This window comes from Helicoverpa zea, chromosome 5 (assembly GCF_022581195.2).
Source record: "Helicoverpa zea isolate HzStark_Cry1AcR chromosome 5, ilHelZeax1.1, whole genome shotgun sequence".
Classification (NCBI taxonomy): domain Eukaryota; kingdom Metazoa; phylum Arthropoda; class Insecta; order Lepidoptera; family Noctuidae; genus Helicoverpa; species Helicoverpa zea.
The window spans coordinates 9,827,408-9,846,356 of record NC_061456.1 but is presented as its reverse complement, the minus strand read 5'-3'; the positions used below and the strand labels follow the sequence as shown (position 1 = coordinate 9,846,356).

The 18,949-nt window shown below is 38.6% G+C and overlaps 4 protein-coding genes across 8 annotated transcripts in view; 1 reads left to right on the top strand and 3 right to left on the bottom strand.

The window, feature by feature from the left end:
• Positions 1-11: 11 nt before the first annotated feature.
• Positions 12-7,380, bottom strand: LOC124630187 (pre-mRNA-splicing factor ISY1 homolog). The gene is made up of 7 exons (XM_047163922.1): positions 7,243-7,380; positions 6,954-6,976; positions 6,634-6,797; positions 1,200-1,403; positions 859-1,008; positions 629-720; positions 12-231 (listed from the first exon to the last, which is right to left on the bottom strand). Exons 1-7 carry the CDS (start codon positions 7,243-7,245, stop codon positions 58-60), a joined length of 810 nt encoding a protein of 269 aa, XP_047019878.1. The 5' UTR covers positions 7,246-7,380; the 3' UTR covers positions 12-57.
• Positions 3,866-6,625, bottom strand: LOC124630186. Its single transcript, XM_047163921.1, has 2 exons — positions 4,645-6,625; positions 3,866-4,565 (listed from the first exon to the last, which is right to left on the bottom strand). Exons 1-2 carry the CDS (start codon positions 6,059-6,061, stop codon positions 3,973-3,975), a joined length of 2,010 nt encoding a protein of 669 aa, XP_047019877.1. The 5' UTR covers positions 6,062-6,625; the 3' UTR covers positions 3,866-3,972.
• A 114-nt stretch (positions 7,381-7,494) lies between the features above and the next one.
• Positions 7,495-10,824, top strand: LOC124630183. Of its 2 annotated transcripts, none has more exons than XM_047163915.1 (8): positions 7,495-7,597; positions 7,681-7,896; positions 8,100-8,292; positions 8,373-8,456; positions 8,678-8,837; positions 8,984-9,282; positions 9,558-9,688; positions 9,982-10,824. In XM_047163915.1, exons 2-8 carry the CDS (start codon positions 7,723-7,725, stop codon positions 10,198-10,200), a joined length of 1,260 nt encoding a protein of 419 aa, XP_047019871.1. In that variant the 5' UTR covers positions 7,495-7,597; positions 7,681-7,722; the 3' UTR covers positions 10,201-10,824. The 2 variants fall into 2 exon arrangements, with proteins under 2 accessions (XP_047019871.1, XP_047019872.1); XM_047163916.1 differs by having other exon boundaries at positions 7,500-7,597; positions 7,672-7,896.
• LOC124630181 (putative protein kinase C delta type homolog) overlaps positions 10,469-18,949 on the bottom strand; it is a 36,406-nt gene continuing 27,925 nt past the window's right edge. For all 4 annotated transcript variants that reach the window (XM_047163913.1, XM_047163914.1, XM_047163911.1 and 1 more), the window contains 6 exons: positions 15,375-15,548; positions 12,999-13,153; positions 12,770-12,908; positions 11,974-12,162; positions 11,657-11,797; positions 10,469-11,503 (listed from right to left, as the gene is read on the bottom strand). In XM_047163913.1, coding sequence (XP_047019869.1) covers positions 11,354-11,503; positions 11,657-11,797; positions 11,974-12,162; positions 12,770-12,908; positions 12,999-13,153; positions 15,375-15,548 — 948 coding nt within the window. In that variant the 3' untranslated portion in view covers positions 10,469-11,353. The remainder of the gene's footprint in view (positions 11,504-11,656; positions 11,798-11,973; positions 12,163-12,769; positions 12,909-12,998; positions 13,154-15,374; positions 15,549-18,949) is intronic.

The window sequence follows — 18,949 nt, the reverse complement described above, 5'->3', positions numbered from 1 at the left end:
AAATAAAAGTCTACTGTATATTAGTTTATTATTGCTATTATTTACACAACATCACTGTCAACTGGTCTCCATCTTGACATCCATGCAGCCATACTTCTCCAAGAGTTCTTGTTTCTTCCGTCTGAGCAGGGCTTCCTCTATGTCCTTCTGCGAGGGCACGGCGACGTGTGACGTCACTGACTGCCGGACTGGCTCGCCGTCCTCGTCTTCTTCTATTCGCTTGTCATCAGGCTAAGGAAATACATACATATATTAATCATTATTATTGGGTGGTTTGTGTGAAAGTCGACATGACTAGAAATAACGTTACTTGAGAGATGGCGGCAGACAGAGAGTATGGAAGAAGAAAACATGCTGTGCCGATCCCAAATAAAAATTGGGTAAGGGCAGGAGGATGATGATTAATTATTATTGGGATGGTTATTCGCGGCTGATTTTAATGAGCTATCTGTAGATTGCTTATTTTAAATCATCAGCCCCATACAAGTTATTTCCTCTAGTAAGCAAATCAACAGACAGATAAGTTATTAAAATCCACAATAAGCAATAGTACTATCGTCTAAAAAAACTAAAAATGTTCATCTCTACAAATGATGAAGAATATTCGTACGAAAGAGATGTAACTCACGTCTTCTGGGTAAATATTCTCCTCTTCAGGTAAATCTTGATCCTTATCCTGTTCTTTATTTCTCTTCCACTCATCAACAGCCCGCAATATGGCTATAAAGTAAAATTATCATTATAAGCATCGGATCTCGTACCTTACACACGCACACATGAGTTCGCTGCATGATCTTCCACATTTTTTTAACAGCTTTCAAAAGTATGATGAACATCTATTTTGATAAACCAACGAACCTTCTTTCTCAGCCTCTTGTTCAAGAGGCATGAGCAGTCCATCATCATCGTCTCTGTATCCGTAATAGTCGGCGTCCACGTCTCTCATGAGATCAGCGCGAGTTCGCCTCGGAGGTGGCGGCGGTTCTTGTTCAAATAGCTCGCGGACACCTGAATAAAATAGGATCTTCAATTTTTTGTTGTTCGACGAGTAAGTTACAATTTGTCAAACATAAATTCTCTAAAAACAACAATACACAAAACAACTCACAATAAAAAGTTTTTGCGACCTGTGTCCAAAGTTAGGAGATCTCTAGAAGGATGGATAAAGCTAAACTTGAATACTTTAACATTGTACTTACCTGGCAAATCTTTAGCAGCTCCGAAGTACTTATACCCCCGGTTCCCTGGGACCTCTTTGCCGTCCTGGTCGAGCATCTTAGGCCCAACGCGAGCGTGGTCCGGCCCTCCCAGCGACTTTATCTGGACCTCCCAATGACGCTTCTCCCGCATCAGTTTGTTGATCTCGTCGTTCAAGTCTCGTATCCGAAACTCGCCAAGACCGGCTGGTAGAAAAAAAGGTTAGAGCATAGTTTCGAGATTGGTTAGAGAGCAACACATAAATGACTTAGGATTGGACCACATCTGGCAGCACGGAATCGCCTTTTTCCGTCGCCCTTTCTCTTTCTGGCGCTTAGAACTGCCATTTGCTAGACCGAGACAGAAAGCATAATGCGATAGCACGCGGCTGAATCCTCGAGGCGATCAGCATCAGGGACAAAATGCAATGGTCGGCAGGGAGCCTCCGGAACGCTGAAGCGCGCGATAGCATACTAACGCATCCTTTCACCAGTTCACAGAATCAGTATCATCAGTTCGCAGTATGCTGCCGCATGCGTTTGCAGCGGCAGCATACTGCAGCACGTGGTAGCACAGGCGGAACAAATGCGATTCCGTGCTGCCAGATGTGGTCCAACCCTAGTAAAAAGATGTGACCTCCGTATAGGATATACTCGTCTGACGTCTGACTTCTATAGTTCGGCCATTCAGAGAATGCGTTCCTGACACGTCGCGATTGAACTGACTGAATTATAACATTCATTGATTATTGATATAATAATGTTGTTTTAATGCTCCTCAATTGTTAAAACGGTAAACAACCAGCAAAAATATTTTTATCGTAACTGCAACGCCATTGCAAAGTTACGTCGTCAGTTCAATCGCGACGTGTCAGGAACGCATTCTCTGAATGGCCGAACTATAGTCATGTTGCAACTTCATCTACTAGACAAGTGCACGAAACCCTCAGACAGGGGCGGCGTTAGGCGTGGGCGACGTGGGCCACCGCCTACGGCCTCGCGGTACAAGGGGCCTCGCGCTTCAAAAAATTTTAAAGCGAGAACAAAATAAAATAAAACATATAAATCAATATTGTTATGAAACATGTTTTCTTAGTCTGGCAACATTTGCCACCGACCAGAGTGCGGGGTATCCCTGGTTTTATTTGTTTACTTTCTTTACTAACAATCTTTAAAACCAACAACCAAGTCAATTCCTAGCCTGTAAACATAATAATAAACATGGGATTGCTTGCGTTATATGGAAGTTTAACCATGTAAAATGTTAAATAGACAAGCAAATTTGCTGCAGACGTCAAAGAAAAAAAAAGCGCTCACTTCGCTCGCGGTTTCTTCTCTATTTCTAATTTATTCTACGTTTACTTTTAGGCCCGGTTGTTCGAAGCTCAGTTACGTCAAGGTTAGGGTTAAATTCTAGTTACAGTAAAATTAACAGAGTTTAAATTCAAAAAGCGTTGTTGAAGTACCAGTTAGTTTAACAAACGTTAAAATTTCTTAATAGAAACGTCAAATTTACCGTGGTCAAAATTGACATCGGTCAAATTTTAACTTTACCGTGACGTACGAACAACCGGGCCTTAGGCCTCATTTACGGAGACGCGGGGCGTCGCGCGTTGCGTTGAGCGGCGCGGCCCGCACTGAATTCAAATATATGGCGTTGTACGAGTGCGTTTACGGAGAAGCGATTTTAGACACGTTTGTTTGAATTAGGGCGTTTTTTGCGGCCGAGCTCGCGGATGGCACCGACGCGTCCCACGCGGCGGCGCACGCAGCGGCAATTATAATATGAAACCTCCCATCTCTCGCCAACATGAAACTAGTCGATTTGATCGAGGCGAGCGTGCGCCGCCGCGATACCCGACGCGTGCTTCGCTACACGCTAATAAAGGATTCGCCGCGAGCGCCGCGGCGGGCACCGCCACGCTTCCCGTCTCGCTTCTCTATGAACATGAGCGTATATTGCTATAAGTTTGTGTTTACGAGTGCGATGATGCGTGCCGCTTCACGCGCCGCCCCACCGTAAACAGAAAAAAACGTCCGACGCGCCGCGAGACGCCACGCCACACGCGACGCGAGACGCCCCGCGTCTCCGTAAATGAGGCCTTAGAGTTCTCAATTTAATAAAAAGTTGGAGCTTAGAAGAAATACAGCTGACTGTAGATCTAGTCACGGTTTCTTTTGATTTGCGTTCACCAACCAGCAATAACTTATGTACGATTGGGCTACATTTTACGTAATTTTTGCTTTGACTTGTTAACTATAAAAAAAAACCAAGCTCGCTTCGCTCGCGCAATCGGTAACTGCATGTCTCTCTGTTTTTTCTATGGGTTTGAATTGCAGTTGGAGGGCGCCGTAGAAATCTCGCCCAGGGCGCTGGTAGAGTTAAAACCGGCACTAAATAGAAACGTATAGATAATTGTGTTATTCAATACTAGCTTCTTCCAGCCACTTTAATCTAATTTGTATTTTTATGAATAAAAACTTGGCAGTGTTAATTGTTTTGTTTGTTTTTATTGTTTTAAAGAATCCGTCTTCAGGTCGCCATAGAACAGGGCCTCGCGAAATCTGTCTTGCCCACATCAATCAGATAATTGTTTCCATGTGATTTATTAGTAGTTAAGTTTATTGACAAACTAAGAAGAGAACGATAACGCTAATAAAATAAGAACAAGGTTTAAATGTTTGTATAATATTAAGAATTTACAAGATATTTTGATAACTTTGCAAATGAGAAACAAATAAATTGAAAACTATTTTTGGTTTCTGGATATAAATCTTATTTCTTCTTTCCTTTTTTGCCTTTCTTGCCTGCTTTACCCTTCCCTTTTCCCTTTCCACCTTTCCCTTTCTTGTTTTTACCCTTCTGTTTTATCAAATCAGATTTTACATCGTCACCACCACACTGCTGGCTGGTATTGCTGATATCTACTAGTTTGTCACACGGAGCTTTAGGAGTAACTAACTCTATTTCAAGGTCAGTCTTTTTATCCTGAGTTTCCAATTTCTTGCCAATTTTTAGAATGAATACATCTTTGAGCGGGTGGAGCACTTTCTCCATATTGACGGGGGCAGGACAACTTGTAGGTGTCACGTTTATAATCTTCTTGTCCTTCCTCTCAGGTGGTCTTTCAAGGCTTTTCAATGTATATTTCAAGTTTGATGTATATGTTTTCTCAGGGTATGTAGCATCTTTTGGAAGTTCAAACTGTATCTGTTCTCCACTGTTGTTGGGGGTACTTTCACACGAACACAGCTCTTGAATCTTATCATATCTGCCCATTCTCTCTACTTTACTGCTCTTCGGAACTTTGATTCTCAACTCGTTGACATTCATTTTGGTATATATTTCGTCATATTTTGGACCTCGACCTAGAAAATTATAGTGATTACATATGTATCGTACCCAAAGTAACTCAACAAAAGTGGTGTACTTAAGGAAACAACTTACCAGTATCACGATAAGGCACAGGATAGGGTTCGTAAGATCTCCTAGACAATGTGCTCGATGCTTGCGACTGCGGGCTGATCGATCTTCTGTGATAGTCCGATGGACACAGAGAGCGACTTTTAGCCATGACTCCTTCGTCTAGAAGTATTTTGCCTTGGTCGTCCATCTCGACCTTGTGGCTCGAGTACATTGTCATCCCGTGATCGTCTTTTATTAATTGGGAACAACCTTGTACTTTAGGCGTAGCACGAAATGCGGTATTAATCTCTTTACCCAAAAACGACATTCGAACGGACACCTCAATAACACCTATTGAATCTCTATTGTCGCCATCACAGCATGACAAATAATACATATTCTTGGTAAGTGGTGTTGACGTGGTGCACAGTATATTGTCCGTTGGCTGTTCTTGCGCCCATTTTTTACAAAGTTCTTCTCTCAATTGCATAAATTCAGAGGTGAAGTCCATATGCGTTTCAGCAATTTTCGTCACACACGTAGAACATGGAGGCTGTTTTGTCAGTAGTAATACAATTTCAAACTCCTTAATACTACAAATTTTATCATACGTCATGGCGAATAAAGTGGACTTTCCGACATTCAGTTTGCAGTAATTATCAATTTCACCAAAAGAAGAATCGTATAAAATAATTGGTGATTTTCCCAAAAATAAGGCCGAAATAACCAAGTTGTTGACATTGAAGTCGAAACATTCACATTTCATATGTATCTTGTTTATAACAATTTCAATGAGAAACAAGTGATAGGGAAAGTTCACGTCTTCATTATTATTGCAGGCACATAGCTGCTGTTTAGTACGCGCGATGTCTTCAGACAAATACTTTATGGATTTTCTCAGAGCATTTGCCTCATTGGTGAGCACTTTGCTCATTGTGGCTATCTTATCTATATTGGTTGTTAAATGGTTAGAGTTCGACCCAACAATATCCGAAGCTAGATTTTTGACAGTATCTTTCAGTTCTTCTACTTTTTCAGATGTAGATTTATCTTGAGGTAGGAGGTTCTCCTTTATTGCATTCAGCACTTTGTTTCCATATTGGCCAGATTTGATACTGCCAACTTGACCAGATTTGATACTGCCAATTTGACCAGATTTGACACTTCCATGTTGGCCAGATTTGACACTTTGTTCTTTAGAAGATTTGTGTTGGGATAGCGATAAGGCGTCAGATAAAGTAGGATGTTTAGGACTAGGGGGAGGCGTCGGAATAGGTGCGGATTGCGAGGGGGGAGATGCATTACGCCTGGGACTATTAACAGAAGTTATAATGTCAACTGTTGGATTATTGGAATCTAGAGCAGACCTGATGTCAATTTCAAGATTATTTGCATCTTGAGCAGAAGCTCTGATGTCAATTGTTGGATTATTAACAGAAGTTGTATCACTTTCTTCCATTCTTACTGGATTCAAATACTAAATATTAAAAAATATTTTTTGTTGTAACAAAAATTTCACATTTTAAATAATTGATGCCTGCTTTGGGTCCCCATAGCCCTCTTGATATAGATTTTAAACTGTCTAATATACAGTAGTGTTATGTGTGGTGGCCAGTTATAGTCCACAGAAATATATTTAAGCAATGCCTATCTGTAACATATTGTTTCATTTGTCGAAGGGATCCATTATTGTATTGTATTATTTTCTGTTAAATATTTGCAATTACAGAATGATTAACCAAATCGGCAATTTTCCGAATCAGCCTTAAGCTATTATTGTTGCGAATTTTTATACTATGTATTTTTGTTAAAGCCTGATGGAGACTTGCTCTGAGCCAGATGTTTAAGAAAACTTTATCGTAGAACAGGATTTGTTAAACTTTACGAAAATTTATTCTACGTGTAACAGTTTGTTGTCCTTAATACCAGTCTATGTTCAACTATCCGAATCATCCCCAGTCCCAATTAATTTGTACTCCTGTATTCGTTGATATACTGATTAGTCTGCGTTCTACTGTATTTGACACTTACCATTCTGTATTTGTGCAACTTTTTTTGCAATTTCTCTGACAATCTGTAGTCTCCATTTTTCAGCTTGTGGTAGATCTGTACACTCGGAAGCTAGGTATGGTCTCCGCTCACGCTGTCCACCTGCCTCTTGTACTTGTGCTGCACGCCATCGCGCCAGTGTTGTCCTGAAAAGTATACAAGCATACTAATTCAACCTAATCCTATTGGGGAAGTAGACTAAAAGATTATTTAATGGAATAGTAAGCACTTTTGTGACAAAATTAACTCATCTTAATACTTCAAATGTAAAGATATGGTAAATTTCAAGTTAAACTACTTACATTGCCTTTTCTGCATTGCGCGCCTGGAAAGGAAACAAAATATTAATAGCATTGCTGATCAATAACAATTTTTGACAAGAACGGAAACAGAAATATATAATTTTACAAGGTATGAATCTTATAGATTATAGAGATAGGTTTTATGAAAACCAAGGAAGTGTATAGTGAAAAGTCAGGCAGAAACATATTAAGCCTTATTCGCCCAATTGTTATTTTATAGGTGATGAACAGGTTTGACATAATCTCGAAATATTTTATCAATGAAATGCAAAGAACTTAATAAACTCACCATGTTATTAGTTTTTAAGTCTTTCAATTACAGTAGAACTTGCACAAAATAAAAATTACAATAGTTGATTCAAACAAAAATAGCCGAATAAACACAACATAACCTCAAATTCTATTGTGACAAGAGGACAAGCACACAGATCGGGTGTCGAAGCATGGTCGAAGCACAGAGCATGCTATACTGAAAAGCTCAAAATCTGTTGAATGAAAGATTCACTAATTCTTCATTCCACAGAATAAAAAACAATTTTAGTCGATTTAACGGGGAGCTACTCGAAAAAAAAGCTAATACTTGAAGTGTCATTTCACATGTTATTGATTGATCGTGTTATTGTCTTGCAAAGTTGTAAATAAAGGTGTGAAACTCAGAAAACTCCAAAAGTGCTTTTATGCTTACCAAGTAACTTACACGAAATGTAATAATTGATAGTGCTTGCAGTGTTTGCTGCAGCCTCCAGGAAAGCCATAAAATCAAGTAAAAATGTCTGATACCTCTGTAAGAGCTTCTGACCCTGCAAAATATTCACCACTCAGCTGGGAATTGTGTCCTCCTGAACTTCTGTGTATTATATTCAAAAACTTGAATAGCAAAGATTTGCTGGCTTGTATGGCGGTAAGCAAAAGATGGAAGGATATTGTTATGGATTATATCCAGGTAAATAAAAATATATTAAATTCTCCTTACATGCTTAAAAGTAGCCTATTAAAAGTCTCCAACTGGAATCCAAATTGGTTGAACCGAATTGGAGTAGGAGTATGAAGAACGGTACAAAACTAAATTCCAACACTGAAGATAGTAAAATAAAAAATAATATAGAAAGGCATTTAAATACATCTGTAAGTATTCCTTAATTTCAGTGTCACAAACTATGGGAGAAGATTGTTCTAGAAGAAATGGTCAACAAAGGTTCCACGTTCCTAAGAAAGTCCAAACTGAATTACAAAGGGATCCTAATAAATTCAAAACTGTGGAATTCAGTCAGCATCGCTCAGATAGAAGTTTATTATACGTACGATTCAGAAGACTTTATAAAGATGCGTGTGTATAAAGGTAACGTCAAAATATATTAGTAAATCATTAGCTATTTAAAATATGTACAATAGTTTAATTTTGAATGTGTATTTTTTCAGACAACCTCATTTTGTTAATGGATAACGACATAAACTACTTTGACATTAAAGAGAAGGAATTGCGGACATATAATGACTCCTCAAGTAGGTATGTCAATGTACTTATTACAGCTTTCACCAAACTTGACGCCTGAAATCAAGCTTGTGTGTCTCATACATTCTTACACTGCCTGCTAATACATAAAATTGTTTCTGCTTAGCCACTCACGTACCATACCAAGCTGTCAAAAAGTTCGGTGAGAACTGTTATGTGGATGTGTTTTTTGTAAATATTTTTTTTTACCTTTCATTATTAATCATTTTAGTAAACCTTGCTGATTATTATGAGAATGAATATATGGCTGTTATTTTGGAGCAATTTGAAGGGAATGAAGCTGATCTAAGGTTGTATGGGAAAAGTAACCCAGATGACACCAGCTTCAATGAGAGTTTTATGTACATCATGAATGGTATTTTACTCTTCAAGTGAGTTTGGATTTTTTACGATGTCGCTTTTTTATTTCATGTAGCTTATGTCAAATAATTCTGCCGCTCTGAAATCAGATGCAAAGGGGCAAAGTTACCTAACATAAATGTAAACTATTTTCATAATAAAAACTGTTTACTCGCAGATTGGAAGACAATATTTGCTATATTATCACAAACAAGTACATAGTATGGGCGCTCATATGGCACAAGGAAGCATGGCAAGTTAGACTCAAGGGTCGTTACTATGGCAGTTCATACGACACAATATGTGCTATGCATGTGTCTAACAAGACGATTTCCATGGTAACTAAGAGCGGTTTGATACTCTGTGAAGATCCGAATTCAAAGAAGTTTGACAAAGCACAAAACTTCCGTACTCAACTTTGGCCAAACAATGCTAAACATTGCGTGTTGTTTAGTCTGTCGGAGATTGTTGTGTCAGGTAAGCCGTAATTTACTTAATACAAAAAGTAATAAAGTTAATGCCGAAAAGGAAAAACAGAGCACAAAATGACGAGCGGAGAAGTCATAACTATGCCATAATCTTTGGAACTGGTCGGATTTTCAAAATTCTGTCACTGATAGATAGCTACAATGTTCCTGAGTGCCATTGCCTATATTTTATCCCGGTACGGGCAGTAGTTTCCACGGGACGCGGGTGAAACCGCGGGAAAACGGCTAGTCTTTTATAAGACGAGAGATTTGTATCGTTTTCAGTGGTTGGTGGTAACCATCGGATAGAAGCGTACCACGACACACATTTGAAGCGCACGACCGTGCTGTGTGCCGACATGACGTGCGCTACTGAACACGGAGAAGTTCTGTTAATCGGATACAAGGATGGGGCGGTGAGTACAAAATAATTACTATTAAATATTATTTTGCAAGCATATTTTAGTAGATAGAGGTTTGAATTTATTCACTCATTTTAAAATGTTTGAGTCAAGCTCTTCAGCAAAGTCATATTTTTTATTTTACGCAAAGGTCACACTTTAGTTTAGATCTACCTCTGTCGTCTTAATAGACTTTGCTATTAAAACTCGGTAAAAATAAATTCTTTAAATAAAACGGGACTAAGCATGTTAGCGATGAAATACTTATAAAAATCAAAACAAAATTAAAATCGAAATAATTGTTCCAGGTTGCAATATGTTTACTAAAGGACCTGAAAAATAATCAAAATAAGCCCCAAAGGTTGTTGCAAATTCGAGACTTTGACCGGAGTGTTACTGACACCGCCATATTAGGGCTCGAGGTATACGAAGATAAAATGTCACATCATTTGTTTGTGGCCGTGGAAGACAAAGTTATACAGTTATTAATCACCTATCCTAATACAGTTAAACAGTATTATGAATAATTTAAATAAAAAAATATCTATTTTAGATTTATGTAAAAAACTTGTCAACATTTTAACTTAAATTGTGTAAACATTTTAATTAAGGTTTACCTACGTAACTTTTTAGTAGCCCATAAAAGAGGCATGTGATACCTAAGTTATTTATTCTAAAATAAATAGTAAATAAATATACTTAAGCTATTTGATGGATTTTTAACATACTTAATACTTTTATCATGCATGAATAATAGATTGGTCTGAAATAAGTTTAATAATTAATCAAACACTCTTTGTAATTTGAAATTTATTATCCAACAAACAATGTACAATCCGAACAAACTATCTTTGGTATAATTGACTCATAATATCAAGGACAATACATGTAATTATAAAGAAAATAAAACTACGTAGTTCACTGAAATATTGCACAATTGGTAGCCTGCAACAGTTACATAATATTAATTAAATATTTAACACAATATCTGTAGTAGAATATAAATAAAACTGGTTAAACAAAGAACTTTTTAAATACTGTAACATTATATTTACATTTCATGATTAAGTACTGATTTATTAAAGTAGAATTTGTGTAATTTGAAATCAATAATAAAAATAATCAAATAAATAAAGTGAACATATAAAATATTTTTTTTGTTTTCTATTCATATAACTATGTTACACACATGCTGTTGAATTATTATAACGCTAGATAATACATGAAAAATTATATTTAATTCAAACAATTCCTTTATTTTGTTATACAACGTGTGTGCTACAGCCCTTACCTAACATCTATTTCATTTAATAATACAATTCGTGTACCAGACACAATAACATATTTTATTATTTGATATGCATTTCAACTGGTTTTACGGATACCCCTACATGTGGGTACCGATTCGTTTAATACAACACTTATAAGGCAGCTCAAGTACTCGACCCATGCATTGCTGTGAAACAGAAGCATCTGTGCATCATCTATTCAGAGCATTCTATTTCCCACTCATGGGTTCTAAGTACTTATTCGTTACGACTACTAAAACTTGCCTGTCAAAAACTACCGTCCAGCGGGACTCACACGACGATCAAGCATCGAACGTTCTCGAAAACGCGCCTGCGCCTGCTAAATGTAACAAGGGAATTTCAACCATCTCTCTATGTAATAGAGTTGAGTTTAGCGGTCCGTCGTGTTGGGGTTGGTGTAAGAGAAGCCCCTGAAGGGCTCTTGGTCCATAGAGCGTAGAACGTGAGGTTCTACTGCTGTTAGACGGGGTCGCTCGCCCGTGAACGCTTTGTCGAAGTATTGGGTATCCATTGGATGTCTCTGTGGAAAACAATACAAGGTTAAAATTGAACTCTTAACATAATCTTCTCGAGGAATTAACCCAAGCTATGCCAAGTGAGCTCAAAGCCAGATTTTCTTCTCTTTAGGAGACCAAGCCTGTATCTATATCAGGATGCTGAAATGAAGACTTACCACACGTGGTCTGAAAGGAGTCTCCAGTTCCCGCCTCTCGAGCCGGTCCCAGTGGATTTGGTGGAAGAAGTCCTGGTCCCTGATGTCTCCATGCATGCACTCGGTGCCGCCCAGCCTGGTCCGCGCGTCCTTGTCCAATAACTGAAGAAAGACAAACATGGAAAAATAAATAACCCTCGAAAACTCTACAGAAATAAAATAGCGGATGCAAAAGTAGGTTAGACAATTTTGACCGGTTCAAAAACAGTGTGGAGAGAAAGGATGTTGAAATTGGGTTAAGCTTATGTAGTGGACACTACCACTACCAGTAAACTTACCCTAGTCAATATGGTGAGCGCCTCATGCGAGAGGAAGCGCGGGTAGGACGGCATCTCGTTGCAGATGGACCAGAACAGCTCGTCCTCGTCGCAGCCGCTGAACGGACTCTGACCGATCAGCATCTCGTATAGTAACACGCCGAAAGACCACCAGTCCACCGTCTGGTTGTATTTTAAGCCTTTGATTATCTGCAATGAAGAAAGGGAAAACATTATAGGACAATGACCTAAAACATATGTTCTCCTGTTTCAAAATATCATTAATTAGCTATTTGTTTTTTTGCACCAAAGAAGGAATGCTGTGTGACCTCCCCGCAACATAACACACACGTGACACAAGCGTCGATACGCTAACCTGTTGTTGTTGTGCATAGTGTTGACAGATATTTGGCTGCAAATTGGACAAAGTCAAGATGTGTCATAACACGAAAATGCACATCACAGCCGCACTGACAGTTTTCCCCATTCACGAGTTGATTACAAGGTGATCCAATAAGGTATGGATGTAGTAACGACAAAGTAAGCTACCTAAGAATAGGGGACCAGAAAATATAAGGCATCAACCTTTGACCGAGCGCTCAATTAAACAATCATCAACACAGCTGCCAACCACGAGATTGGCAGGTGTATGGATGATTCAATAATCATTAATTATGACAAGATCTATGGAGACAGATCTGTTTAATTTAAAAGAGATTTACTATATTGGAATGACAAAGTATGCGGAACTGCTAGATGGATGATCATACTATGGCTACATATAGATATAACCAAGTTGTGGGTATGTTGTACTGACCTCCGGCGCCATGTAATCCGGAGTGCCGCAGAAAGTGTCTGCGGTCTTGTCCAAGTATATCTGAAGCTTGCACATGCCGAAATCGGCGATGCGGACATGACCTTCAAAGTCTAGAAGGATATTGTCCAGTTTTAAGTCCCTGCAAAAAAGGAATATAGGATTAGTGATAAAGAATAGTTGTTTAAAGAGTAAGTGAAAAAAAGTTCTAGATCTTATTTTTATATTTTACCTGTAAACAATGCCTCTCTTGTGCAGGAATTTGAGTCCTGATACAATTTCGGCAGCGTAGAACCGCGCGCGTGCCTCCGGGAAGCGACCGCTTTGTTGAATGTGGAACATCAGGTCACCGCCATTCAGGTACTCCATCACGAAGAATAGATGAGACTAAATGAGAAAAGTTAAGAATGTTATTAGGTATACAATGTTTTCTCGACATTCTTGCTTTTCTTCTGTTCTCAGCAAGCACACATATGTAGGTTATGTGCTAGAGACCGGGAGTTTTGGGGACTATCTTTTGCGTTGTTGTTTTAAAGTAATTAATTTTCTGTTGGATGAATAGATTATTGGACTATTTTCATGTACCTACGGACTTCGACGCTCTTGAAAACCCTTCTCGCCAGGTTCCCATAGAGGTGGTCATTTTACTACCTCTTGGCTGGGTGGTCTGTGTATGAAGTTTCATAATTTCCGTCGGAAATGTTAACTGCTGTCCTACAGCTATTTGATCCCATGTTGTGTGCCAAATACTATTAGCTCACTATTAAATATTTACAAAGTGTAGACGCTATATATATCTTCAGAATTTATTCGATGAAAAATATGAACGCGCGATTAATGAATTCAAGGGCGGATCCACCGTTGTGGGCACGATGGGCATGCCCACAACCTTATTACCTAGACTTGTAACATCACACTTTTACGGTTTTTTTAAATCGATAGGCTGATGATAACACTAGGGAACAAAATAATACTTTTTTTGTTGCATTTAATTTTATGACTGTTGTTTACTAATTCGAGAGTCGTGGTGGTCTAGTGGGTAAAGGACCAACCTCTCAATTATGAGGGCGCGGGTTCGATCCCAGGTCAGGCAAGTACCAATGCAACTTTTATAAGTTTGTATGTACTTTCTAAGTATATCTTAGACACCATTGACTGTGTTTCGGATGGCACGTTAAACTGTAGGTCCCGGCTGTCATTGAACATCCTTGGCAGTCGTTACGGGTAGTCAGAAGCCTGTAAGTCTGACACCAGTCTAACCAATGGGTATCGGGTTTGCCCGGGTAACTGGGTTGAGGAGGTCAGATAGGCAGTCGCTTCTTGTAAAGCACTGGTACTCAGCTGAATCCGGTTAGACTGGAAGCCGACCCCAACATGATTGGGAAAAGGCTCGGAGGATGATGTTTACTAATTCGAGATCACCATATTTTTTTTCTTACAGCTTTAGTTTTTGAGGTACTTTTGTGTCCCAAAACTCAAAAAAATTCGCGCTCGCTACGCTCGCGGCTTTTTCACTTTGCGGTGGTTTAAGTCCAATGTCGAAAACGTTAGATTAGTTTAAGTTACAATTGAAAGTAGAAAAGGATAGCACCCCCATAACGCCCTCTTTCAGGACTTTCTGGACAAGAAGCGGTGAAGAACAAAACAAACTTCCCAGCAACACAGCTGTCTATTACAATAAAATTGTTATTATTTACAATAGCCACTATTTTCAATTTTTTTGTACAAAACAGTACCAAAACTCAAAAAATCTCGCGCTCGCTACGCTCTCGGTTTTTTCACTTAGCAGTGGCTTTTTTTTTACTTGTTTCTGTGATTTCGTGTCCCAAGACTCCAAAATTTTGCGCTCGCTACGCTCGCGCAAATTTATACGGTTTTATACCACGTCTTTGCTTTTGGTTTTATAACTTGGTAACTACGACGAAATCTAAAAAATGTTCCGGCTTGCTACGCTCACGCAAAAAACAAAACTACTCACAATCTTTCCATACATAGGGGTGCTTTAGTAATGATTGCACCCGGTACATAAGCTAGAGACGGAACTGATAGTGAGCTTAATATGAGTTTAGATATATTAAAAAAAAAAACGTTTTTTTTAGCATTATTAGATTGGTTCGTAATTTTATTTTGTCGTTTTTTTTTGGGGTGCTCAATAGGTAGTAGCCCGGGGTGCCACTCGATGCTATGCCGCCACTGGTAGTTGAGAAGTGCACCAAAAGCGTCAAACCCTCCCTATATTGGCTTACTGGCTACTAGAAGTTATTGATTGAAATAGGTTTGGATCGAAACTATTTTTTTTTATCGGGTCCAACTTCCTCCTAAGTTTATTTTCGTTCCTAATGCCAAAGTCCTGATGCTCAGAAAAAAGGAAATAATTTCATTCAAAAGTTCATAAACGACTTGCATAATTTTTAATGAGCATGTTCATGCTCCGACTTTTACTTTTCTAGTAGCCGCTTCTAGTTTCGATTTTCTAGTAGCTGTGACCACAACCTTTTTTGAGGGCTGGATCCGCGCTTGAATGAATTCCGCAAAAAATTGTAGGAGTTGTGATTTCAAATGTCACCACGGATCATGAAATATTGTGTAGAATGTTCAGTTTACTTACATCCGTCTGGAAAGTGGCGAACAAATGGCAGAGGTAGGGATGGTTTGTGCCAAGTGCGAGAACTTTCCTCTCGATCAAAGTGCACTCCACGTCATCGTCTTCTAGAACCACATCTTTTTTCAAACACTTCACGGCGTAGTAGTACTCCGTGTCGCGAAGTTCAGCTAATAATACCTGGAAATATAAAGATTCTCGTCAATTCAGGTTCTAAGGAGTCTGTGGATCTAAGAACAATCTACCTACATATCCCTTAGTACATCATAGTTGGAAATAACTAAGTGCAGTTGTTAACCTTGTATCACTAGTTAGATAAGTTCACTTTTAAAGTGTCCGTTGGCTTACAGTTCTCCAGTTCATCGTGTAGCCACACAAATAGACGTCAGTACAGAGACAAACGTTATTGATACCAGTGCTATTTAAAGAAACGCAAATCGTTAACGGATGCCACGAAAACGAACTGTGAGAAAGATTCGTCTTTGAAAAGTCATACAGACGGCTAGGCAGACATACATACGATCGAATCATTCTCACTTCGATCATGCTTGTTATTATATAACAAGACATTACGTTATCATGATTATTTAAAGATGTTTAATTTGTGAGTCCACAAATAACCCACATGATTTGACAAAAACAAAGTAAAATCATGTGTTGATATAATGCCTCAGGAAGCGAACGCGACACTCGTACGACAGAAGTTTTCATTTTATAATTCATATATATCATGCTTTCTTCGTATTCTTGGCCGATTCTCAAAGGCAATTGGGCCAACCGCTGCGAAACCAGGAAGACGTTGCGTTCTGGCTCACGTAACGCGCGGATTACTCTTGCTAATAAACGTGTATTTGGTAGAGCCGTAAATCAATTCGACCGTTACAGATTTACAAAATTATTTCCACGAAAATGTTATCCTTAAATAAGCGGTCCAGGTGAGCTAGCCAAAATATATCTTAGATCCAGGAAACCTATGCAGACATCTACTGTCAGTACAGTGTGCTAAATAAAGGAATCGATGAAAACACATTCATATGACGCATCCGTTTAGAGAATAAAAATACGCTGTAGAAAAATAGCGCGCCTCTACATGCGTTGAAAGAATCGTGTTGTTTTGGCTTTATGACAATATATCACTGTGTACGTAGTACATGAACTTGTAAATGGTAGACTATTAAGCCACGATAGACAATAGTTAATAGGCGACAGTGCGTCGAGCAGAGGACGATGACACGTGCTCTCTGACGTTGGAAAGGTGGCCAGTGATGTAGGCACCCAAAATAGAGCGAATAAATCTAATGTTACATTACGATAGTACGGCAGGTAAACTGCGGCGCACCACTAAGCTGCAGGTGGCGAGCTGCCATCACGCATCGTCACTGAGGTTACGGTCACCACTGCATATACACCAAAATGATAAATGCAACGCCAGATATGTCAAATTACCGCACATATGAAAATACGCAGCCGTATATAATTTTATCTAATTAATACTGGTACATTACATTGGTAATTGCGTAAATTAGAAAATCCTCAAATCCAAATCGCGATTCCGCCAAAGCAAGTTTTGGGGTAAATACCCTCACGGGTGTGTGTACCTACCGACAGTAATTAACTGCGTTGTTTGTCATTAGTGGACACCTACCTATTATTAATTTTCCCAGCTTTCCTAGTATTTATCTACTTCTATATAATCTTTGGGAGATAAACATTCCTCCATCTAATCCTATGCCTACAAAATAAAAAAAGGCTTTGCTCATTATAAAAGCATTATATCCCGTTACAACACAAACACTGAACAGGCATAATAATGCCCGTTTTCACCAACAATCTCTTAATCTAAGTGCCACTTAGAATAAGGGCTCTCCCAATTTTGTCATAAATAACTATGGATAAGGGATACCTAAACTTTGGTGAAAACGAAATTCTTATTAAGTGTTCCGTAAATGCTCTTAGGGGATCCCTTAATTTAGGTATTTGTTGGTGAAAATGGGCATAAGTATTTAAGAACTCTTTCAAAAATATTATAATGAAGGGGTTTTATTAAATTAATTTATCGCAGTTGTAAACAGTGAAACCTGGTGTCCTGATTTCTATTTCAGTGCATGTGTCTTAAAATTTAAATCTTCAGTTCTAATTGAGAGCAAGAAATAGTAGATTTAGTTACAAAGCGATTTTGTTAGTTACAACGAGTTAAACCTACCCAATCAAATTTTTAGGTGCAGAGCATCTACAGGTGTATTCGACGTTTCTATTTAAATTTCAGGGTTCAGATATATTCTGAGCTCAAAGACAGTCGTTGCACAATATTGGTAGATAATTTTGTGGCCAGTTGAAAGGAAAGGGCGTCTGGCGACGTATGAAGAGACTTTATTGCTGACCACTGACAGTTATATGGGAGCTTTGATTTTATGTTTCCTTTACTTATTATTATGAGAACATTGAAGTTTAAAATTAGGCACAGGTATTTCCAATTAGGTCAGCCTATATCCCTGAATTTTATTCGTGTTAAATCTTATCAGCACAAAGGTTTTTCCAGCATATCATTATAATTGAGATTTCCATTGGTGTGTATCTAGGTACAAACGGAATCAACTCTTCAGTACTTTAAGAGTTCATCGCCCTCCCCGTACGACATAAAAATATTATTTGACATTTCCTAACTCTTTGATGTCGTGCGTCACTATTAACTGGCGATGCTCGCCGCTGCGTCTCGAATGCGAGAAATTAATAGCATTATATCGTCACTTGTCAAAATCAACTAGACACCTAATATTGTAGCCGGCTCGCTGACTATGACGTAGGTAGTCTACCTGCTGGGAATAGGAGTCGTCTGATGACGTAACCAACCATGATGTTCTATCTTATCTAGATAAATATTGGCTTCGGGAGACCTATTTTGATTTATTAATATTAATAATGTACAAAGCTTTTGTTTGCGTAAAACTCGCGCATTGTTCCTACAGCCAGTGTTAGGGAATGTTAAAATTGTCATAAACATGAATATGAAATGCTCTTTAGTGACCCAGTTTCATTCGGTCTATTCTTGAGTTCACAGGTAGTTAATTCTATTTTCATATAATTTCCTCACACTTTGACACAGTTACAGCATAATAACTAAGCTGTTAATGCTAGAATATCTAGATGTTGCAACACCTGTTTTAAACGTGATAATAGAACTGCCTACAACTGGAACGAGAGTCGATAAAGTTCGCGCCAATTAACTTTGTTATTCTGAAGTTAGCCATTTAATGCCACACGTAAGCGCAAACGGTTTCTTTACCCAGACAAGCAAACCTGCTTGACGTATACCTCAGTAGGTAAGTACAGGGAAAGAAATTGCTGAGGTACTTCAGAAATGCAAAGTTAATTAGCACGGACTGATTAGGGTTGATTGACATCTAATATTCGCATGACAAAGGCTTCTCCAGCGTGGGTGGTTGAAAGTTTTGACAATTTGACATAGTTTCAGAAAAGCTAGTCAACCGTTATGTCACTGGCTATGAATAGACATTGTGTTCTCGACATGTCTTGCGAAAGTTGAGAAGGAATTGTCGGATGTAGATACCGTTCCTCCTATC

Excerpts from the sequence above, each read along its gene's own strand:
- LOC124630187 (XM_047163922.1), bottom strand. Across the intron at positions 1,009-1,199 it reads AGCTGCTAAAGATTTGCCAG|GTGTCCGCGAGCTATTTGAA; the intron begins GTAAGTACAATG and ends TATTTTATTCAG. Across the intron at positions 232-628 it reads AGAATATTTACCCAGAAGAC|CCTGATGACAAGCGAATAGA; the intron begins GTGAGTTACATC and ends GTATTTCCTTAG.
- LOC124630186 (XM_047163921.1), bottom strand. The coding sequence starts at position 6,061 with ATGGAAGAAAGTGATACAACTTCTGTTAATAATCCAACAATTGACATC. Across the intron at positions 4,566-4,644 it reads TGTGCCTTATCGTGATACTG|GTCGAGGTCCAAAATATGAC; the intron begins GTAAGTTGTTTC and ends ATAATTTTCTAG.
- LOC124630183 (XM_047163915.1), top strand. The coding sequence starts at position 7,723 with ATGTCTGATACCTCTGTAAGAGCTTCTGACCCTGCAAAATATTCACCA. Across the intron at positions 7,897-8,099 it reads TTGTTATGGATTATATCCAG|TGTCACAAACTATGGGAGAA; the intron begins GTAAATAAAAAT and ends CCTTAATTTCAG. Across the intron at positions 8,293-8,372 it reads AAAGATGCGTGTGTATAAAG|ACAACCTCATTTTGTTAATG; the intron begins GTAACGTCAAAA and ends GTATTTTTTCAG.